Consider the following 24,797-nt stretch of genomic DNA (forward strand, 5'->3'; position numbering starts at 1 on the left):
TTCCGCCTGCTTAGTGCTGTCAGCCTGCAGTGGGTGCGCAGGTGGGGATGGGGTACAGATGCAGAGGCAGGAGGGCAAGACCGAGTCGTGAAGTCTGGCGGCTGGGAAGAGCACGCGACAAGCGTCACCTTGGTGGTTCTGGACACCTTATGCAGCCCAGGGGCCAAATCCCTTCTTCCAGGTTCGGCTAGAATCCTCCTCCTCAGACCTCAGATTCCTCCGTTGGCCCACAGACTGCAAACCTCTTCATGACCCCAGATACCTCTCAGATCCCAAACTCCTGCTCAGGCCCCAGACCTCTTCTTGGATTCCAAGATCCTCCAATCTCAGACTCCTCCGACCCTAGATTCCTCTTTCAACCCCAGACTCCGCCTTCATCCCTCAACCCCCAGCTCCTCCCCACTCCTGCTTCATCCTCAGACTGCTTTTTCACCTGGAGATCCCTCCTTGGACAAATATTCTCAGAAGTTAGATCCCTCATTTGGACCCTTGACACTTCAACTCCTTCTGGGACCTAAACTTGAGAGTGCATGTTAGGATCCTTAGGAGTAGATCCCTAGATTCCACTCTAGGGATCATCATTTAGTACGCTGGGATGGAACCTGAATATTTACCGCCATTTTGAGAGTTTTTGATGTGGTTCTGGAAAGGATGCTTTAAGAAAGAAAGAATGGGCATGATGGTATGGCAGTAGTAGGGTGGGGTGGGGAGACTGGGGAGTGGGTCCCTGTAGTTTAGGCGTCTGTGTTTTATTTCCTGTGCTACCACTTACAAACCATGTGGTCTTGGGCAAGACACTCAATCTCCTTGAGTATATCAGTTTCCTCATCTGAAAACTGGAAAGAATAATAGTATCCATCTCAAGAGGTTGTTGTGAGGATTAAATAACATGTAGAAAGCTCTTAATTTAGGTCTCAGCCCTACCTAATAAGTGCCATTATTATCATTATTTGCATATCCTTAATCTTGTGAATTCTCATTTCATTCAACCCTATCCATCTTCCCCTTCTTAGGAATTCCAACTACGCTATAAACTGCACTACTTCCCCATCTCCTAAGGTGATGGGTTCAGTCTTTTTTTTATTATGTATTTTTTATGTATGTGTGTATATATATATATATATATATTTTTAGAGAGAGGGGAAATGTGAGAGAGAGAGAAAGACAGGGAGAAAAGCATCTGTCGGTTGCCTCTCATGCTCCCAAACCAAGGACCTGGCCCACAACCTGGGCATGTCCCGGGCTTGTACCCTGATCAACAGGGGACTTTTGGTTTGTGGAATGATGCCCAACCCACTGAGCTACACCAGTGAGAGCAAGTGGTTCACTCTTTATTAAGCCTCTTGTCCAAATTTTCTTTGTACACTTCACAGGCCAAGGGAGGAGGCTGTTCAAGCCTCTGGTACATCCCCTCTTCCAAACCCATGACAGTTTGAAAATCTACTATGGGGCCCAGAACATACAGTGCCACCTGTTGACAGGAGAGGGCAGCAGTGTGTTGGAAACAGCTCTAGGACTTGGGAGAAGAGGGTTGGGGAAAAGATAGAGGAAGGGGGCTGCTTGTCTAGGATGGGTAGATGACTCTCTCTACCTGGGATTGTGTACCCATTGCTTGTGCCTTCCTCCCTACAGAGAGGCTAGCATTTTCTCAGTGAGGTCCATTGGGTTTATTATACTTCAGTGAAATATGATTCCCCCAATAGCTCCTATCCCAACTAAATGAGGTCTTCGCTCCCTCATTGGGGTCCATTCCCCTCAGTGGGGTTTGAGTCCCCTCAGTGGTGTCAATATCTCTTTAGTAAAGTCTATATCTTCTGTACTTCTTAGAGGGAAGTCCATGTCTTCTCAGTAAGGTCAGTTTCCTTCATGCCATTCTTGACCTGAATGCCATTCATGTCCTATTACGAGGGTCCACAGAACTTCAGTGACATATGAGACCCCTCACTAAGGACTGTGTTCCCTTAGTGGAGTCCATGTTTCTTCAGTGAACTGTGTGGCCATTTGGTGTAGTAAATGTCTCCTCATTGAAGATTCTTCTCATTTCTGTCTTCTCTCTGGGGTCCATGTTCACTCCATGAGGTCTGAGACCCTACCCTCAGAATGGGGTAGACTCTGATCATAGGTTCCACCATAGAAATATTTTTTTCAGTTTATGGTGTGCTGGGCTTGTGGTTAGCTGGGCAAAGAACAAAGGTGCAGGTGAGAAGGGGGCTGGGCCTGATGTGGTCACAAACCCTGTGCAGGCTTCAGGAGATAGGGCATATCTGCTCTGGGCCTCAGAATCACTCTTGGAGTTAAATATTTAAGGTTCCTTCTTGCATTGACAGCCATTCTGTGAACTGATGGGTAGGGTGGGCCTTTCTTGGTGGTGCGTGCAGGTCGGGGATGGAAGGGCCTGCCTGGCCCCTCCTTTCTGGATTGGAAGGGACAGAGGAAAGTCAGAAGTAATTGAACCCTAGTGTGGCAGGTGGGAGTGGTTTCTTTTTAAAGTAAAGAGACTGGGAAGGAAAGAAGAGTATGAGTGCTTCCTCCTAGTTGCACAGATATTGGTATAGTATTTCGTAAACCTTAACTTCAGCCTGATGAATGGGTAAAAAGACTTGGAGTTGGGAGATTTAGGTTTGGCCTTGACTTGGTCATTGTTTGCTTGGTGACCTTGCACAATTTTCCTCCTTTCCCTGTGCAATAAGGAGGTGGCTTTATTAGCAAAGACTTGAACACACCTCCTACTCTTCAATGAGTCTTTTAGAGCTGGATGGAAATTTGTGATGGCAGGGAGAGTGAAGACATATCCTCAGGGGTGGGAGAAAATCTGAGCTGGCACAAACGTTCACTAAACCGCGTGGGAGGAATTTTTCCCCCCCTGAGGACAGAGGGGAGGAGTTTACTCGAAATAGAGGGATAGTTCTTTGAGGGAAAGGGTTCCCAGAAGGCACCCAGAAAGAACCCTACTCCACCTGGCTCTCCAACTCCATGGGGTGACAGGCTTGTGCAATAAGACCAAAGAGCGTCTCCAGGATGGACTTGACCCAACTCTTCTGGTTAGCTAAGTGCTTTCCCGCTCCAACCCCGCCTTAACCCACCTCTTATTAGTCATTCCAAGACCCCACCCCCACTCTGCTCTCCCTGTGGGCCCGCCTCCTCTCCTGTCACACCCGGCCCTGCCACTTCTACTTTTATTCTACGGCCCTACCCCTTCCGCGAATCAGCTCCTCCCCTACCCCTCAAGAAGTACTCGCCTTTTCCTTGTCAGGTCCGACCCCCGCCCCACCCCCGCATGGCTCCGCCCCACCCTCCCGGCCCCACCCCTTCCCCAAGGCCCCACCCACGGCGGCCTGTTTTTTTTTTCACTCCCTAGAACTCCCCTGGCGACCGCAAAGGCAGTTCCCGAGCTCCGGACCTGACGCTATGGGGCTTCCAGAGGAGCGGGGCCGGAGCGGCAGTGGCAGTGGGGGCCGGGCGGAGGCTGGAGCGGGGACCCGGGGGCGCAGCTGGTCTCCACCGCCCGAGGTCAGCCGCTCCGCGCACGTCCCCTCGCTGCAGCGCTACCGCGAGCTGCACCGACGCTCCGTGGAGGAGCCGCGAGGTGAGGCCGGGCCCGGGCGTGCCTGGGCACCCCAGTGAGGAGAGGAGTGGCGGCTCCCCTCCCGAGGAAGTGAGGAGCTGGGGGACGCTCCGTGGGGAAAGCGGGGGTTCCGCGAGCAGACAGAAGTTTCCTGGGGGCGTTGAGGGTTCCCTTGGGAAGTCGAGGGGCCCCCGAGGAGACAGATGCAGGTCGTGTGAGAGAAGAGTTGCGGAGGAGATGGGCGAGGGAGGGGTTCAGGAAGAGCTGGGGGTTCTGGGAGGAGGGGAGGGTTCCCCAGGAGATGGGGGGCTCCCAGGCGACTTGGGGGTTCCGTGAGGCGCGGTTTCTGTAAGGGAGTCGGGGTTCTTGCGAGGAGAGTGAAAGTTTCACGAGAAGGGAAGGGGGATTCCTAGGTGAAAAGAGGGGTTCCCAGGGGCGAGGGGGCACCCCGAGGGGAAGGACCCCAGGGGAACACTCCTCGCCCCCTGTCACACCAACTCAGCGGTTGCCCCCGCACACCTTTAACAAGTGAGTTAGTCGCCATTGTTGAGGGGCAGGAACTTGCCTGGGTCCCACCCTGCGGTTCCCACAATGAGTAATTAAGTCCCAGATCTATTTCTAATATTTTGGAAAGATGAAAATTACCCAAGATAAGACGACAAGTGACATTTCAGTTGAGGTTATTGCTTTTTCAATGTGCTGGTATAGCAATAACAGAGAAATCCTGGTAGGTTGTTTCATGGCTTAAAGAATGTGCGAGGGATCCCGACTGGTGTGGTTCAATGGGTTTGTCGTCAGTTCTGCCAACTGAAAGCTCTCGGGTGCGATCCCTGGCCGCGCCAGGCCGTGTGCCTGGGTTGCAGCCAGGGCCTTGCTGAGGCAGAGGTGACTGATCGATGTTTCTCTTGCACATCGATGTTTCTCTCCCTCTCTTTCTCCCTTCTTTCCTCTCCCGCTAAAAATAAAAAAATTAAAAAAATAAAATAAAACCTTAAAAAATAGTGTGAAGAAAATTCCCTGCCCTTACCCTTCAGCCTGGGTAGGGGATCAAAACTGTTGGAAGGCAGCAGGATGTTTGGCAGTGGGACAAGCATGGGCCAGGAATCCAACCCAGAAACATCTAGATTTAGATCCTGGCTCAACCACTTACTTACTGGGTGGCTTTAGCAGATTTTTAAACTTGTCTGAGATTCCTTTTCCTTATCTGTAAGGTAGAGATAATAATACTTGTCTTGTAATTTTGTATGAGGACAAAAATGGGTAATAAATAAAGTGTGCATTATGGAGTGTCTGGTGCACAGTGGACATTCAATAGATGATGGTTAGTTTGATAACAATAACGACATGGATGAAATTACTTAGTGCAAGATGGGATTGAGTCCAGTGTAAAGTCATTGATTGCAGCAGGCAGTGACCAAGTTTGAGTCCTCAGACTTCTTTTCACTTCTCTTCCTCTCTGTATTTCTCTCATCTGAATTCATCTGTTTTCCGGGGGGTGGTCAATAACTGTCACAATAATAACTCCTACTTTATACATTTAGTTCTGTACCAGGATCTCACTTATGCTCTGGCTCCAAATTTCATAGGTCTGTAGACCATTTTATTCACACACTTTTGTTATACCACATTTAGTATGACTGTGACTGGGAATTACCAATTTTCCCTCCCAAATCCACTCTCCTACCTAATTTTCTAATATCTGTCAATGGCTCTATCCCAAACTGTAAATCTCTTATCATCCTCTCCTCTAATAAGGTTTATCTATATGCTTTATTTATTTATAGGTTACTTAGTACTCACTAACCACAAATCCTGTTTGATTTAATGTAGAAAGTATTATTATACACTTTTACAGAGAAGGAAAATGAAGCTTTAGAGAGCTTAACCAACTTGGATAAGGTGAAAAATCTGCTTAGCAGTGGAGCTGGGATTTGAACCAAGATAGTGTTTTCTTTTTATAATTTATTGGGGTGACATTGGTTAATAAAATTATATAGGTTTTGGGTGTAGAACTCTATAATACATCACTTGTATACTGTATTGTGTGTTTACTACCCCAAGTTGAGTCTTTTTCCATCACCATTTATCCCTCCTTTACCGTCATCTACCACCTCCCAACCTCCTTTTCCTCTGGTAATCACCATACTGTTGTCTGTCATGAGTTTTCTTTCTTAATCCTTTACCTTTTTCACCCAGCCCTCCAACTCCCTCCCCTGTGACAGCTGTTAGTCTGTTCTCTGTATGTATGAGACTGTTCTATTTTTGATAGCTTATTTTGTTCATTAGATTCCATATATAAGTGAAATCATATGGTACTTGTCTTTCTTTGACTGTCTTATTTCACATAGCATAATACTCTCCAGGTTCATCCATGCTGTCACAAAAAGTAAGAGTAGTATTCCAGTCATTTATGACTGGGTAGTATTCCACTGTGTAAATGTACCACAGCTTTTTTTATCTACTCATCTACTGATGGGCACTTGGGCTACTTCCAAATATTGGCTGTTGTAAATAACACTGGAATGAGGACTTCCACCAAGATGGAGGCATAGGTGGAAACACTGTACCTTCTCGCACAACCAAGTTTAAAAACAACAAAGGTTTAGCAACAAAAACGCAGCCAAACCACAGAAAATTGAACTGTACGGAAGTCTGACAACAACAAACCATTTAGCCTGACTGGTAAGAGGGGTGGAGCCAGCAGTGGAGCAGGGTCTGGCAGGAAAGATGCCCTGACCCAGGTGCGCAGGCAGCTGTCAGTGAATCCCAGGTGTGGGGTGGCAACAGGTGGACCCAGTGAGGGCGCAAGGTGGCAGGCTGACCTCGGTCACACATTCGCACGCAGATAAACCAGTGAAGGAGCGAGCAGTGAGACAGACCGCGTAGGCTCCAGCAGTGGGAAACAGCAGAGGGGACCTCTATTGCCCCTCTTTGACCTTGCCCCCACATACAGCGTCACAACCCAGAGACCTGGGTGGTCCTGCCCTGGTGAACACCTAAGGCTCCTCTCCTCATACGTAACAGGCACAAACATACCAAAACGTGGCTCAAGAAGAACTCAAAGCCCCAGAGCCCGTAACTCTAAGCGACCAAGAAATTGCCAGCCTATCGGATGCACAGTTCAAAACACTGGTGATCAGGATGCTCACAGAACTGGTTGATTTTAGTCACAAATTAGAGGAACAAATGAAGGCTAAACTAATTGAAATGAAGGGAAATGCACAGGAAACCAATAGTAATGGAAAGGAAACTGAGACTCAAATCAAAGGAGTGGACCAAAAGGAAGAAAAAAATGACCAAACAGAAAAGAAGGAAGAAACGAGAATTCAAAAAAATGAGGAGAGGCTTAGGAACCTCCAGGACATCTATAAACATTCCAACATCCAAATTATAGGGGACCAGAAGGGGAAGAGGAAGAGCAAGAGCAAGAGCAACAAGTGGAAAACTTATTTGAACAAATAATGAAGGAGAACTTCTCAATCTGGCAAATAGACTTGCAGGAAGTCCAAGAAGCTCAGAGTCCCAAAGAAGTTGGACCCAAGGAGGAACACACCAAGGCACATCATCATTACATTACCCAAGATTAAAATGAAGGAGAGATTCCTAGAAGCAGCAAGAGATAAGGGGACAGTCACCTACAAAGGAGTTCCCATCAGACTGTCAGCTGATTTCTCAAAAGAGACCTTACAGGCAAGAAGGGGCTGGAAGGAAGTATTCCAAGTCATGAAATCCAAAGACCTACAACCAAGATTGCTCTACCCAGCAAAGCTTTCATTTAGAATGGAAGGACAGATAAAGTGCTTCTCACATAAGATCAAATTCAAGGAGTTCATCATCACCAAGTCCTTATTATATGAAATGTTAAAGGGACTTACCTAAGAAAAAGAAGATAAAAAATATGAGCAGTGAAAGGACAGCAAACTCACAGTTATCAACAACCACACCTAAAACAAAAGCAAACTAAGAGGACAGCTAGATCAGGAGTGGAAACATAGAAATGAAGATCTCAAGGAGGGTTAGCAACAGGGGAGTGGGAGGAGGAGAAGAGGGGAGAAGGTACAGAAAATAAGTAGCATAGATGGTAGGTAGAAAATAGGGGGGAGGGCAAGAATATTAGGAGAAATATAGAATCTAAGAGACACGTGGTCATAAACTAAAGGGGGAATGGTGGGGGAGGGGTATGCAGGATGGAGGGGAATAAAGGGGAGGAAATAGAACAACTGTAATGATATAATCAATAAAATATGTTATTTAAAAAATTCCATTAAAAAACACTGCAATGAACATAAGGTTACATATATCCTTTCTTTTTAAAATTGTTTTTTTATCTATTGATTTTAGAGAAAGCGAGGAAGGGAGAGGGAGCAGGGAGAGAGAGAAACATCGATTTGTTGTTCCATTTATTTATGCATTCATTGGTTGGTTGTATGTACCCTGATTGGGGATCAAACCCACAACCTTGGTATATCAGGAGCTACCTGGAGCTATCAGGAGCTAACCAACTGAGCTACCTGGCCAGGGTTTATATTCTTTCTAATTAGTGTTTCATGTTTTTTAGCTATATTCCTAGAAGTGGAATTATGGGTTATAAGGCAGTTCTATTTTTAATTTTTTTGAGGTAGCTTCATACTGTTTTCACAGTGGCCACACCAATCAGTATTCCTACCACTAGTGCACAAGGGGACTCTTTTTCTCACATGCTTGCCAACACTTGTTTATTGATTTATTGATGATAGACATTCTGACAAGTATGAGGTGATAATCTCATTGTGGTTTAAGTTGCATTTCCTGATTATTTGTGACATTCAGCATCTTTCCATATATTTATTGGCCATCTGTATGTCCTCTTGGAGAAGTGTCTATTCAGATCCTTTGCCATTTTTAATTGGATTGTTTGGTTTTTTGGTGTTGAGTTGTATAAGTTCTTTATAGAGTTGGATATTAACCCCTTATCACATGTATTATTGGTGATATGTTCTATTCAAGGGTTGTCTTTTCACTTTGTTGATGTTCTCTTTGCTGTACAAAAACTTTTTAGTTTGATGAAGTTCCATTTGTTTATTTTTTTCTTTTGTTTCTCTTGCTCAAGGAGATATATCAGAAAAAAATATTGCTCTGAGAACTGTCCAAGATTTTACTGCCTATGTTTTCTTCTAGGATTTTTATTGTTTCACACTTAATATTTAAGTCTTTAATTCATTTTGAGTTTATTCTTGTGTATGGTATAAGAAGATAATCTAGTTTCATTTTTTTTGCATGTATCTGTCCAATTTTCCCAACACCATCTATTGAATAGACTATCTTCACCCCATTGTATATTCTTGCCTCCTTTATCAAATATTGATCATAAAGGCATAGGTTGATTTCTGGGCTTTCTATTTTCTTTCATTGAGCTATATGTCTGTTTTTATTATAGCCTTGTAGAATAGTTCGATAACAGGTACTGTAATTCCTCCAATTTTGTTCTTCTTTCTCAAGATTGTTGTGGTTATTCAGGGTCTTTGTGGTTCTATATAAATTTTTAGAATATTTGTTCCAGTTCTGTGAAATACGCCATTAGTATCTTGATAGGAACTGTGTTGAATCTAGAGATTGCTTTGGATAGTATAGACATTTTAATTATGTTAATTCTTCTTATCTATGAACACAGTATATGCTTTTGCTTATTTGTGTCTTCTTCAGTTTTTTTCCTCAGTGTCTTATAATTTTCTGAGTACAGGTCTTTTACATCCTTGTAAACCAAAGTAGTCTTTATTGAAGAACTTATGCTCCTTAGCAGCAATGCTGTTCCTCTTCTCTGACTCCACAGTCAGTCTTTCACCAAATTCTGCCAAATACTATTTCAAAATGTCTCTCAAATTACCTTTATTTCCATTCCTATAGACCCTTTTAGCTCAAGGAAGCAGCCTCCTAATTGGTTCTCTCCCCTAGTCTCACCCACTTTCAATCTCTGATATATTTATGTAAATACTATTAGATCAGTATTCTGAAAACACTGTTTTCTTATGACACTTGGAAAACTTTCAACAGTTTCCTATTTCCTACAGTTTGATTCAAATTAAAATTCTGCCTTTTGTTCAAGGTCTCTGGATAACTAGCCCCACTCCACCTCTTGGTCTTTATGTCCCACTATCCCCTACCACACTCCTCATTCATTCTAGACAGGTCGTTTTCACTGATATACTGAATACACAGACGTTCCTTTCCCATCTCCCTGCTTTTGCCCATTTCCTTCTGCTCCTCTAGTCAAACTCCACCGATTCTACAAAGCATTCCCTGATCATCTGAGTCCATGTTCATCTTTTCTTCTCCTGAACTTCTTCAGTACTCAGAATGTATACCAATGAAACATCCAGACTTCCAGCTTCCCTCAAGAGAAACCCCAAAACAACTGAAAAACAAAAGTGATTATAAAACTCAGTTTTGTTCACTTCTTGTTGATGGACACAAAAATGGTTCATAAATAGTTTTACATACTCTATGTCTACTATTATCACTTAAAATATTTTTGAGTATATACACATACTCAATATAGTTGTAACAAGTGAACTTCGGAGTCAGATCTGATTTTGCATTCTGGTTTCTAGCTGTTTGGTTCTTGGGAGAGTTTCCTATGTTTCCTGAGATTAAGTTTTCTCATCTATAAAATTGGGATAATTAGTGGCTATTTCATAGGTCCATATAAAGATTAAATGAGATTAGCCCAGTCCCTGGTACATGAATGGCATTTACTAAAATGCCAGTTCTCATTTACTTTCTTTTTAATGGCCATTGAGTATTTTAGTATTGTATTACTATTGTATTTCTGCTAGTATTAAGTAGTTTTCACCAGGTTTTTGGGTTTTTTTATTGTTGGGCTTTTGGGTTGTTTCCAGTTTCACTAGTATATATAGTTGTCTAAACATCTCTTTGGTAATCACTTTTTTTCCCTTGAGATTATTTTCTTGGAGTATGTTCCCCAAAGTTGGGTTAGCAGATGAAAGGGTATACAAATTTTTATGGCTTTTGTCAGGCATTGCCCTGCTATCCACTAAGATTGTGCAAATTTCTTACAATAACATTATCATCATAAGATTATCTGTTTCTTAAGGCCATTCAGACATTTATTAGGTTTAATTTTAAAAATCTTTGCTAGTTTTTTAAAAGATTTTATTTATTTTTAAAAGGGGGAAGGGAGGGAGAGGGGGAAACATCAGTGTGTGGTTGCCTCTTGTGTGTCCCCTACTGGGGACCTGACCCACAACCCAGGCATGTGCCCTAAATTGGGAATCAAACCCATGGCCCTTTGGTTTGCAGGCAGACAATACACTGAGCCATGCTAGCAAGGGCTAATCTTTGCTAGTTTTTTTAGGTATATAATGGCATTTTTGAATGATTTAATTAGGATTTCTTTAATTGATTGCAAAGGGTACACCATGTGATTTAGCTTTCAATTATATTGGCTTGTATGTCCAAAAGTACTTATGTTTTAGTGTTACCTCTCCAACTACATTGTATAAACTAAACCATATAAGCTTGAGCAAGTCACTTTTCCTCTATGAATTTGGTTTGTTATCACTAAAATGAGGGGTGATAATCTCCACAGTTCCTTCCATTGTTATGGTTCTAAGTGTTTTTCTCCCCTCACTCCTGAACTGGTACTGAGAATATCCTAAGTGCTCTGCAGTTGCATATTTTGCCTGTTTATTACATTTTCTCCAGAAGTTCAGAAAAATATTTTAAGGTTGTAAATCTTATCATGTCTCTCTCCTGCTTAAAGTCCTACAACGGCTTTCCTTTGCTCTTAGGATGAATACCAAGTTCCTTATTGTGCCCAGAAGTTTCACGATCTGTTCAGTTTATGAATCAATTCTTGCTATTCTTTCTTTTATTCTCAGTATTTCAGCCTTAAGGAGGTCATTCTAACATACACCCTTGGTTCCCTCCCATTCCATAGTACTTTCTTTCCTGTTGAGGGAGTAAAGAAAAACTTGTATTCATCTTTCAGGTTTCAGCAAAAATATCTTCCTCAGGGAAGTTCAAATGTTGGCTTAGTAACTGTATAACCTTCGGCAAGTTATTTAACTTCTGAGCCTTGATTTTCAAATTAATAAAATGAGAATGAAAATAAAGCCTACACCCCAAGATTGTAGTAAGGACTAAATGAAAAAATACCTGTAAAGGGCTCAAAGTAACATCTGGCACAGAGCAGGTAACACTTGGGCAAGTAGTAGTAGAAGAAAGAGCTGCTCACTAAATAATTGCTGAGAGTGAATGAACAAATTAAGAGAAAGACATGGTCATGGAAGGCTTTGTGGGTAAAGGATTTCTACTTTCACTAATTAATTCATTTAAAAATTGCCTATCCTGGCCTTGACTGATGTGGCTCAGTGGGTTGCACATTGTTCCACAAACTGAAAGTTTGCAGGTTCGATTCCCAATCAGGGTACCTTTCTCTGTGTGGGCCAGGCCCCTGGTGTGGGGTGTGCAAGGTCCCTGGTTGGGGGAGTGTAAGAGGTAACCAATGGAAGTTTCTCTCCTTTTCTTTCTCCCTCCCTTCTCTTATCTATGAAAATAAATAAATAAAATATTTTTAAAATGCTTACCCTGTACTAGGCATTGTGATAGGCTCTGGGTAGCTGCAATTTGAATAGAGGTGAAAAGTGGAGTGGGAACTTTGAGGAGAGAAGGAAGATATTTGAGCCAAGATTCAGCTCTATATGAGAATAGAATGTGGACTAGGAGAATGGTGGATGATAAGATTAGACAGGCAGAGGAGAGAACCCAGGTTAAGTAGGTCCTAGAGTACAAGGCAGGGAAGTTGTGACTTAATTCTGTGCATAGATGGGCAAGCCATCTGAGGATAAATATGTCTGAGAAGGTTAATGATGTTGGGCTTCCCTTTCTGTTGCAGAGTTCTGGGGAGACATTGCCAAGGAATTTTACTGGAAGACTCCATGCCCTGGCCCATTCCTCAAGTACAACTTCGATGTGACTAAGGGGAAAATATTCATTGAGTGGATGAAAGGAGCAACTACCAACATCTGCTACAACGTATTGGATCGAATTGTCCATGAGAAAAAACTTGGTGATAAAATTGCTTTTTACTGGTAAAAACATTTATCTTATAGTCTGTGATAGATAAAAAGTCATCCTTCACATTATATAGTGTTTTATAGTTCCAAAGTGCCATAAAATCCATGAGTTTATTACAACAAGCTGGTAGAATAAGCAAAATATAGTTAGTTTAATGTCTCAGGTGAGGAAAAATACCTCAAGGAAGTTAAATGACTTCTCTAAAATCACATAAATAGCATGTGACAGAGTTGATATTCAAAGCCAAGTGTTCTTACTTCTAGTCTAGTTTTCTTGGCTTATAGTTGGGGAGGAAAGAGGGGAAAGGGTAAATGGGAGAGAATAGGACTAAGTAGCTTTCTTTCTCATTCTTGTTTTGGGAGAAAAATTGGTATTGGATTTTCTACAGCGGTTATTATCACCATCATGACTGTTCTTATCATTACCTTTTATTGAACTATATGCCAGACACTTTGCTCAGGTGCTTAACAAATATTATCTCATTTGATGCTCACAACAACCAAGAATGCACTGTTTATTTTCCTTGTTTTACATATGTGAAAACTTAAATTTTGAAATATTAAGTGACTTATCCAAAGTCATACAGCTAGCAAGAAGGAGAACTGAGATTCAAACCCAGGTAGTATAATTCCAGAGCTTACACTCTTTAAAAAAAATTTTTTTAAAGATTTTATTTATTTTCAGAGAGAGGAAAAGGGAAGGAGAGAGAGAGGGAGAGAAACATTGACGTGCAAGAGAAATATCATTCAGTTGCCTCTCCCAAACCCCCAACCTCGGACCTGGTCTGCAACACAGAGGCATGTGCCCTGACAGGGAATTGAACCAATGATCTTTGAGTTTGCAGGCCAGCACCCAATCCACTGAGCCACACCAGCCAGGGCCAGAGCTTACACTCTTGACTGTGACACTGTGCTATCCTTCTAATTCCTTACATCAGCCTCTCAACAGCCTTGCAAAATAGGTATTCTTAGCTCCATTTTATAGGTGATAAAATGAAGCACAGAATGGTTACACAGTGAATAAGGTCATGAAGTAAGTGGTAGAGCCAGGATTAAAAATCAACTCTGTCTCACTCTTTGCTTGTAAAACTAGGCCATGGTGCCTCTCCAGCAGGAATTTTCTAAGACCCCCTCTTCCTGACAACATAACTGTATAAGAGATATTAATATACTGAACCCAAATAGGACCTTGAAGTTTCAGTAACTGGGGTGCTGCTTCTGCTACCACCTATGAGCACTCTGAGAACTGATCTATTTTTAAGTGAGCCATTTGGAGCAGATTGGATGTTTCATCAAAGAATTAAATGGGCACTTACTCAAAATTTGACCAGGTTATGTGATATACTGAGAAAAGCCCTAACCTGAGAGATAAGAAATTTAGACTCTCATTCTAACTCTGTCATTCACTTGCTGTGTAACTACAGGCAACTCTCTTGAGAGTCAGTTTCCTCTTCCATAAAATAGGGATAATAATTCCAACCTTGTATTTTTCCTTAGATTGTTATGGGAACCAAATAAGATAATGTGAAAACACTTATTTATTTATTGGAAAACACTGTACAAATGTGAGTGGGTGTATATCACATTGCCATTGCTCAATTTGAGGTCATTATGTCACTGAAACACATGGTCTGTATGTCTGTTTAGATTTTCTTTAGCTCCTGACAACATTTGGGCCCACCTCTTAGGTTCCTTAAACATCAGAAAACCTTTAAATATCTGCACAGGACATGCTTGTGTGTGAATTTTTCCCCCTGATTTGAAATAATTCAGGTGCATGGTGAAAGACAGAAAACACAGACCAGAGCTGGAGATTGCTACAAAATCCTGAGGCCCTTCTTCCTGGTTTCCCACCATCCATACCTGAACAGGCTCCAGAAAGCCCCTGTTCCTCATTTATAAAATGAGGAGAGTAAACTAGATCTGTGTTTTCTAAAGAATGCTTCAGGAACTACTGACTACTAGAGATATTAGTATAATATCTTAATTCTTTTTTTTTAAAGATTTTATTTATTTATCTTTAGAGGAAAAGGGAAGGAGAGAGGGAGAGAAATATCAATGTATGGTTGCTTCTCATGTGTCCCCTGATGGGAACTGGCCTGCAACCCAGGCATGTGCCCTGACTGGGAATCAAACCGCGATCCTTTGATTCACAAGCCCTCGCTCGATCCACTGAGCTACACCAGCCAGGGCTATAATATCTTAATTCTTAATTCATGAAACAAATGAGTCTGCAAAGCACACATAATAAATTGCCTTTTGTGGGATTCCTAATCTTAACATAGTAAAGTCTCCAAGAAGTCCTACAGTAAACACATCTGACTGATTTTGTTTAACATGGGATTTCCAAATTTATTTGAATGCCAAACATATTTTTTGCAGCATGCTATTAACATCATAAGAAGAAATATTCCACCCTGGCTGGTGTGGCTTAGTGGATTGAGTGCTGGCCTGTGAACTGAAAAAAGGCTGCCAGTTTGATTTCCAGTCAGGGACATACTTGGGTTGGGGGCCAGCTCCCCTGTTGGGGGCATGCAAGAGGAAACTGATTGATGTTTCTCTTGTACATCAATGTTTCTCTCCGTCTTTCTCCCTTCCTTCCTCTGTCTCTAAAAATAAATAAAGAAAATCTTAAAAGAAGAAGAAGAAATATTCTGTAGAAAACCAATTTGGGAAGTACTAGATTAGATAATCTCTAAATTTACTTCCAGTGCAAAATTCTGCAACTTCGTAATAAGACATCTTCACTCCATTTTTACATTGGTCCTTAGCCTCCCTAGCAGGAATTTTAGTTTAAACTAAATTGAATCCTTTAGTTTTTTTCTTGTCTGGGAAGCTCTTTTCTCTGCCTTCGATTCTAAATGAAATCTTTGGTGGGTAGAGCAATCTTGGCTGTAGGTCCCTATTTTTCATGACATTTAATATTTCTTGCCAATCCCTTCTAGCCTGCAAAGTTTCTTTTGAGAAATCAGCTGACAGTCTTATGGGAATTCCCCTGTAGGTGACTAACTTCTTTTCTTTTGCTGCTTTTAAGATTTCCTCTTTTTCTTTAATCTTTTGCATTTTAATTATGATGTGTCTTGGAGTGGGCCTCTTTGCACCCATCTTGATTGGGATTCTCTGTGCTTCCTGGGCTTGCATGTCTATTTCCTTCACAAAATTGGGGAAGTTTTCTTTCATTCTTTTTTCAAACAGATCTCTAATTTCTTGCCTTTTCTCTTCTCCTTCTGGCATCCCTATGATATGAATGTTGGAATGTTTGAAGTTAACCCAGAGGCTGCTTACACTATCTTCGGTGGGGGGGGGGGGTGTTGGATTTTTTTTCTTGTTGTTCTGATTGGTTGTTTTTTGCTTCCTTATGTTCCAAATGATTGATTTTATTGTGGGCTTCATCTACTCTACTGTTGTCTCCCTGTAAATTGTTCTTTATTTTAATTAGTATACCCTTCGCTTCTGACTGGATCTTTTTATTGCTGGTGAGGTCCTCACTAAGTTCCTTGTAGCATCCTTATAACCAGTGTTTTGAACTCTGCATCTGATAGGTTGCTCATTTCCATTTTGTTTAGCTCTTTTTCTGGAGTTTTGATTTGTTATTTCATTTGGGCATGCTTCTTTATCTTCTTGTTTCAGCTGCCTCCCTGTGTTTGTTTCTATGTATTAGGTAGAGGTGTATGACTCCTTGTCTTGGTAACATAGTAGTAGATGTGTCCTGTAGATTCCAGTGGCACAGCTGCCCCTATCAGCTTGCTGGGTATTTGAGGGTGCATCGTGTGGGCTGAGTATACCCTCCTCTTGTACTTGAGGTTTGATTACTGTTGGCAGGTCAATGGGAGGGATTTTCCCAGTCAGCTGTAATGAATAACTGTGACCATTGATACCAACCTCCATTCTCCATGGAGGATCAGCTGTGCAGGGTGGTGGTGCTCCAACATGGTCTGTAGCTGTCCCCTTGGTGCCTAGTCTCTGGGGTTTCCCAGGTGGTGCATGCCAAGGTTTGCCCCCACATGGGTTTTGCCCATGTGGCAAAAGAGAGCTACCCTGCTTGAACTATAAGTCTGAGATGACTGCTACTTGTGCTGTGCTTGGAGATTCCCAGGTGAAGCCAAGCTGTGAACCTAGGCTGGCTACTGCTAGTGTGGGATCTGGGGCCACTTAGCAAGAGGTACAGGGGCTGGAGGCTCACTGAGGCTGGCTGTTGCTTGTTTGAGAAGATTTAGGAAGTTGTGAAGCATGAACTAAGACCAGCCATTCATATGGAAAAACAGCTTGGGTGTGCCCCTAAGTTGGGTGGGATGGAGTCTCTGGGGATCTCCAGGGCAGGGCAAACACTGTTAGCCAGGTTGATGGAATCTCAGGTATGGTACCAGCCTCCTGGATCTGTGGCCCTGTTGGGGGAGGGTTCAGAAAAGGGACAATGGTCCGCCTTTCTGTCCCTCAGCTCTTGCTTGATGCCAGATACTTGCATTTCTCCCTGTACCCGCTAGTGCCTTTTAAGCTGCTACCCTGGTGCTGGAGCTTAGAAGGAGTGAGTCTGATTAAGTCCATGTGGGGGTTCTGTAGGAGGAGCTGCTCAGGACTTTAGAAATTCCTTGCACCAACTCAATCCCTGCTAATTTTTTTAGCCAGAAGTTATGGGGGCTTATTTTCCTGGCACCAGAACCCTGGGCTGGGGTCCTGGTATGTGACTGGGACTCCTCACTTCTAAGATATCCCTCACAAATTCTTATCCACTACATGGGGATGTGGGACCAGCCTGTTCCACATCTCCATCCCTCCTACCAGTTTGTATGGATATGGTTTCTTTAATTCCATAGTTGTCAGACTTCCATTCAACTCAATTTTTGATGGTTCTGAGTGATCGTTGTTCTATATTTTACTTGTAATATTGACATGGTTGTGTGAGGAGGTGAAATGTGTTTACCTATGCCACCATCTTGACCAGAAGTTGATGTTTTTTAAAATTACATCTCTTCAACGATTTGTTCCTGTTGATATACTTCTTATGGAGCCACACTGTGACTTTCTTTTCAACCTAAACTATGTCATTTAGATAGCTGTAGTGCCATTAGCAAACCACATTTGTAGCTCATTCCTTGTTTTGGGGCATATCTTTTTTTAAAAATTTTATTGATTATGCCATTACATTTGTTCTATTCCCCCCTCCACCTGTGGGGCATATCTTATACATATACTGAAATAATCCACAAAGGAAATTATATTCTCAGGAAAGTACTCCAATTAGCCAAAATAGAACCATATTAAGGAAGAATTGGGCATTTTATTTTTGGCTCAACACATTGTAAATATTCACGGAATAATAGTATTTTTAGAACTTGAAGCAACTTTTTAGAGTCCATCTAGGCCAACTCTCTTTACAGATGGGTATATTAAGGCCAGAAAAGATAAGTGATTTGTTTAAGGGTCATATACTGCTTAGAGACAGAGCTCAGACTAATATGCAGATATTCTTACTTCTAGTTAACTACTCATTTCACCATATGATAATATTTCCTTATTCTAGTTGTCTAACACTTGGCTTTGACAATGAAAACAGAAACAGTCATATTAGACGTGAATTTAAATTAATTTTCTTTAAAATAGCAGATAAAGTGTGTTATTAGGTTTAAATTTTGCAGACTCTGGTCTCATGGAATTTACTTCTACTTGAGAAAAATAGGCCTACATAAAAGAGCCTGAAAGCAATTATGGGCCAAATTGCAAAAATCCATATATACAAATAGTTCACATAAGGGAGAAAGCATGTAGGGAGGCAATATAACAAAACTTAGAAGGGTAGATTTTGGTGTCAAACTAACTTAATCCTAGTCCTTCTTCTGCCATTAACTGTATGATTGTGTCCAAGTTACTTAACCTAGTCAAGCCTCAGTTTTCTCAACTGTAAATGTGGATAAAAATAGTTTTCATTTCAGCCCTGACTGGTGTAGCTCAGTGGATTGAGCGCGGGCCTGCGAACCAAAGGATCGCGGTTCGATTCCCAGTCAGGGCACATGCCTGGGTTGCAGGTCAGTTCCCAGCAGGGGACTCACAAGAGGCAACCATACATTGATATTTCTCTCCTTCCCTTCCTCTATAAATATAAATAAATAAAATCTTTTAAAAAATAGTTTTCATTTCATAGAGTTGTCAGTTGAATAGGATTAAAAACTAAAATACCATGTGTCCAACTCCTGGTACCTTGAAAGTACTCAGTAAGATTAGCTACCATCAATTATTAATTTAAGGCAGTGATAAGTCTCTCTAGAGTAAAGGGTTTATGCAGAGAACAATTTATTCATTTAACAGATACTTAATGAGAACTTTCTGTGTACCAGGCACTATTCTGAGCAAACAGACAAAATCCCAGCCTTCATGAAGGTAGTACTCTGGTTTCAGGGTACAGACAATGAAAACAAACCAATAAATATATGACAGGTAGTGATAAGTGCTATAGAAAAATGCAGAGGGGCATCAGAGAAAAGAGATTGGCAGTGAACGGTGGGGACTGATAAGGGAAGAACTCTGATAAAGGTGACATATGAGCAGAGATCTGAAGGAAATAGAATATGGCATGCAGATAGTTAGATTGGGAAGGGGAAGTATTCCAAATACATGGAAGGGCAAGTGTAAAGGCCCACAGGTGGGAGTATGCTGCTGCTTGGTGTGTTTGAAGGGTAGCTTGGAAGTTTGTGTAGCTGGAGCAGTGTGAACTAGAGAAAAAGAGAGTAGTAGGGGATGAGGTCAGCAGGACACTAGATCGTGTGGAATCAATATAGACTTTTGTGTTTTATTCATAGTGAAATGGGGACCACTGTAAAATCTTGAGCATAGGTGAGACAGTGATTTGACTTATATTTAGAATCTGTCTTTTTTGTTGAGAATAAACTGTCTTGAGGCTAGAAGAGCAAGAATAGATTTTTTTGTATTGATAATACAAGGGCAAGAGTAGAAGCAGGAGACCAATTAGGAGGCTACTATAGATATCCAAGTTACTGTCTCCAAGCTGGTGCCAGGGTTTGGAGAAAGGGATTAAGACAGGTTCTGAACAAGATAGAGATGTAGGAAGAAACACTTCACTTCTGTGCATAACCAAAAGAAGGATAATGGAATCAGCATGGGAAAGGGCACAATCCACTTGTGGAAAGCAAGGGAAGTGACAGAAAGTGGGGTGAGAGCTGAGCAAGGCACTGTTCTCTCTCTGATCCCTCCCAGACATACAGTACCACAAGGCAGCGACTTGGGTTACCCTGCCCTAATACCTAAGGCTCTGCCCCTTACAACATAACAAGTACACTGAGACAAAGAAATATGGCCCAAATGAAAGAACAGATCAAAAACTCCAAAAAAACTAAGAGATAGATAACTTATTAGATGCAGAGTTCAAAACATTGGTGATCTGGATGCTCATAGAAATGATTGAGTTTGATTGCAAAATGAAGAGAGAAACGAAGGCTATGCAAAGTGAAATAAAGGAAAATATGCATAAGTCTCTCTAGAGTAAAGGGTTTATGCAGAGAACAATTTATTCATTTAACAGATACTTAATGAGAACTTAATGTTTCCTGCATAAAGGTTATGCAGGAAAATATACAGGGAACCAACAGTGAAGGAAAGGAAACTGGGATTCAAATCAACAATTTGGAACAAAAGGAAGAAATGAACATACAATTGGAACAGAATGAAGAAATAAGAATTTAAAAAATGAGGAGAGGCTGAGGAACCTCTGGGACAACTTTAAATGTTCCAACACCCAAATCATAGGAGTACCAGAAGGAGAAGAAGAAGAGCAAGAAATTCAAAACTTATTTGAACAAATAATGAAGGAGAACTTACCCAATCTGTCAAAGGAACTAGACATGCAAATCCAGGAAGGTCAGAGTCCTAAAGAAGTTGGATCCAAGAAGAAACACACCAAGACACATTATAATTGAGTTACCCAACATTAAAGATAAGGAGAGACTCTTAAATGCAGCAAGAGGAAAGAGAGAGTTACCTACAAAGCAGTTCCCATAAGATAATCAGCTGATTTCTCAAAAAAAACCTTAGAGGCAAGAAGGGGCTGGAAAGTATTCAAAGTGATGAAAGGCAAGGACCTCCATCCAAGATTACTGTATCCAGTAAAGCTGTCATTTAGAATGGAAGGGCAGATAAAGTGCTTCCCAGATAAGGTCAAGTTAAAGGAGTTCACCATCACCAAGCCCTTATTACGTGAAATGTTAAAGGGACTTATCTAAGAAAAAGAAGACCAAAAATATAAACAGTCAAATGACAACAAACTCACAACTGTCAACAACTGAACCTAAAAACAAAACAAAAACTAAGCAAACAAGTAGAACAGGAACAGAATCACAGAAATGGAAATGACATGGAGGGTTATCAGCGGGGATGGAGAGGGGAGAATGGGGGAAAAGGTACAAGGAATAAGGAGCATAATTGGCAGGCACAAAATAGACAGGGGAAGGTTAAGAATAGTACAGGAAATGGAGAAGCCAAAGAACTTATGTGTACAACCCACGGACATGAATTAAGGGTGGGGAGAATGCTGGAGGGTGGGGGGTACAAGGTTGAGGGGGATAAAGGGGAGGAAAAATTGGGACAACTGTAATAGCATAATCAATAAAATATACTTAGAAAAAAAAGAAATCCAGGTGGGTAGTGATGGTAATTTAGACCGTCATAGTAGTAGCTTGAAGGTTATTAATCTAAATCTGTATCTATTTTGGATGAAGAGCCCATGGAAGTTTCTTACTTGGCTTGTATGTGGCGAAGAGTGATAGAAAGAGGAATCAAGATTATTTCCAACAGTAGATGAAGTCCAGGAATGGGAGATCTTGACTGTTTTTTGGAGACCTCAGAAAAGATTTTATTCAGGGAATGATGTGGTTACAGCTGGGCTTAAGAAGATCAGTCTGGATACATACAGAAGTGGGAGTGTGAAGTCAGAAAGCTGGGAGTTTGTTATTCAGGGTAGACTTGCCCGAACCGGGATACTGCTGGTGGGAATGGAATGGAAAGATGAAATTTTAGAGTAATTTATAAGAACAAAACCAACAAACTGGATATGTAGATTGTGGGGTCACAGGGAGAAAATGAGAGAGGAGAGTCAAGGGTCCCTTTAGTCTGTGTAATACTTTGCCTCTTTCAAAGGCACACATTCATCTGATCCAAGAGCTAAATTTGCCCTCCAAATAAGACTTTGGTTTTAGCCTCTCTCTTGCACTTTCTTCCCCCTAGTATGGCAGGTAGAAGTGTTAGTGGGGATTTGTGTGTACATGTGTGGGAAGGTGGTCAGTGAAAAAATTATTGGAATAGTCATCCAGAGAGAGATAATTAGTGAAGGATATTGGGGTAGCTTAGGGAGTGGGGACTGGCTAGTTGAAGACACACAAGTGGGGGTCTAAGGGATTGATTAAAGTGTTTATGGGGAAAGGGTGGAAAGAGCAGTTAATGGCTATTAATAGCTGCTCAATATCTAAGTTTTTCCAGGAGATGATCCCAATCTCCACAGCCCAAGAAATTTAGTATATAGTTCATTCCTTCTTCTGTTTGCTTTTGGTTGCCTGTGGCTGTCATCATTCTCAACTGAAATTATTGCTGTCTGTCCACAGCTTTGAATATTAAGCAATCCTCCCTTAGAAACTGGAACTTCTGCAAAGCAGGTGACTTTAAGAGTGACTTTATGATAGAAGCTCTGCTCTCAGGATCTCTATATGCTCCTGACTATGAATTACAGAGTGTGATATTTAGAGCTCTCCAGATCCCTGTGGGTATGTGTGAGTGCATGAATTTAAGAAGGTGGGGTTAGTTGGAAAGGTGAGGCAAACCCATGTTCTGACAAGGATTAGATTGTCAGGGTAACATGGAAATCCAGAGTCCTTGAGTATATTGTCCTAGCTTTCATATACCAGGACTCTCTTAATTATCTAGGTTCATCCTGAAGTTTATTTCAGTGATATGGGACTGGAGGGACATTTTTGTCTATATCTTTGCTGATTTTACAATGGTGTATGTACTGATTAAAATATACTTGATAAGGAAATACACTCAAATCAAACCATTCTCTTCCCCCCTCTGAGCCTTCCTTTTGTGAGAGTGGTAGGAGATAAACTATAGATTCTCTGAAGTTTCTTCTGGCTCTAATACTACTTCAGGATTCTGTGATTGTTTCTGAAGAGGAAGTGGTTTTAAAGTTCTGTTGCAACCAGTAGTGACTGTGGTGACTCAATAGGTAGGTTTGGCTTCTTTGAGATGGTGAAAGAAAGGGAGGTTTTTAGAAGCTTTGCAGTGAAGGAGCCAAGTAGGGAAGTCTGGTCCCCTTTTCCAGGGAAATACTGTTGCTGGTAGCATAAGCACTTGAAGCCAATGGGAGATATGTAGGGAAATAACTCTTCCTGGGAACAGTCTTTCTTCACTTGAATCAGATAGGCAGATTGTGGAGGAGGGCTGAAGGATTTCATGTTTAAGTTGAATCTCTAAGCTGCTTCTCTCACTTCTCCTTGAGTTTCATGACCCTTGATGCCTTAAAAAACCTTTCCCTATAGTATTGAAAATGAGATAAGTAGGCTGTGCTATCCAAGTTAATACTCATTTTTTAGAAGTAGGTGGGATATAAATAATAAATGTGTAGTAATAATGATAATAATGTTATATGTTAATATTATTATATATACTAACATTTGCAATAATAAATGTATAATAAATGGAGACTGACTTGGGACTTGATTCAGTGTCCTGAGCTCCATGTCAGATACCTGCGTTTGTGTCTAGGCTGACTTTTTATACCAGTGTGTTCAGTAAATATTTAATGAGGAGAATGGCTTCAGATAATGCCCTTTGCTGAACCTTCTTTTTCCCACCTGTAAACTGTGTGTGGGCATGGGCTGATGAACAGGATACTTGCTCAAGTTATTTCTCACACTGACTTTCAGAATTTCTATCACAAATGTAGGGAACTTGCAGTGACAAGGCAGCTGGGAGGTGTTGGAGGAAGGGAAGGAAGTCAGTACTGGCTTCCGGAAGGTCCTTTGAAGAGAGCAGGTGGTCAGGTGGGAGCAAGGGTTCTTGCCTTAGGGCAGACTCACATTTACAACAGTAAATACAGAAGGCACAGAGCTGGGGATGGGCCTTCCCCATTTTCCTGGATTTGGTATGGGAGAGATTGGGCACTGGTAATGATCCCCAGTGTTTGATACCTTGAACCACTGAGAATTTGAGATTCTCAATTCCTGTCTTTTGAGATCATTTAATCCACTTCCTGTACAAAGCAGAAATTGTAGCCCCAATGATCTCTATTCCCCAACAATTCCTATAATTAATCATTATGGTTCTGGACAACTATCAAGACCACCGAGTTTACTTACTACCTGTCCCATTGTTGGGTAGCTCTGTTACAAAGCTCTTAGAGATATATTCCCTCCCCATAACTTTCTCCTCACTCTGTTCTCTTTGCTTGGTCTTAGTTCTATATTCTGGAGCCACACAGAGTAATTCTATTTTTTTCCATAGACATTCCTTCAGGTATTTTAGGGCTGTTATTATATCCCTTTGCCAGGCTGACAGTAGAATTATAGAAATTTAAGTACATAAGATGCCTTGAAGGTCATCCAGTAACTTTAAAAAAAAGCATTATAATCCTTTTATTCAAATACAATATTATATGTATAGTGATTAAGAGAGTAGGCTTGGACTTTGCTTGGGTTTTAATCCTTACCCTTATTAGTTGGGCAAGTTAACTCACCTCTTTAAACCTTACTTTTTCTATCTGTAAAATGAAAGTAATAACAGTTCTTATGATGTAGATTGTTGTGAAGAATAATTGGAATAATCTGTGTAAAGGGCTTAGTGCTTGGCAAACAGTGTGTTAGTCTTTTTATCATTATGCCAAAGCCCTACCCATAAACCAGGTAAGAGCAGAGCTGATCTGCTTGAAGCACGGATGGGAGAACCAGAGCCACATTCTGTTGGCTTCTTCCCTGTGGTTGCCTTGATGTATGTGTGTGGAACCTCTAGGGATTTGCAAAACTTAATTTGAAAACTCCTGATCTAGTCCAGTGATCTTCTTTTATGAATGAGGTAATACTGAATCAACATTCCAGGTTCCTTGTATGATGTAGTTTCCAGAACAACTCAATCATCCATGTCAGTCTCCTCTAGACATACTA

The 24,797-nt window shown here is 41.4% G+C and overlaps 1 protein-coding gene across 2 annotated transcripts in view; it reads left to right on the top strand.

Annotated features, from left to right (window-relative positions):
* Positions 1-3,358: 3,358 nt before the first annotated feature.
* Positions 3,359-24,797, top strand: part of ACSS2 (acyl-CoA synthetase short chain family member 2) — a 58,230-nt gene continuing 36,791 nt past the window's right edge. For both annotated transcript variants that reach the window (XM_053671031.1, XM_037164339.2), the window contains exons 1-2: positions 3,359-3,586; positions 12,459-12,654. In XM_053671031.1, coding sequence (XP_053527006.1) covers positions 3,409-3,586; positions 12,459-12,654 — 374 coding nt within the window. In that variant the 5' untranslated portion in view covers positions 3,359-3,408. The remainder of the gene's footprint in view (positions 3,587-12,458; positions 12,655-24,797) is intronic.

Source organism: Artibeus jamaicensis, unplaced genomic scaffold, assembly GCF_021234435.1.
Source record: "Artibeus jamaicensis isolate MK-2021 breed Jamaican fruit bat unplaced genomic scaffold, CSHL_Jam_final contig_685, whole genome shotgun sequence".
Classification (NCBI taxonomy): Eukaryota; Metazoa; Chordata; class Mammalia; order Chiroptera; family Phyllostomidae; genus Artibeus; species Artibeus jamaicensis.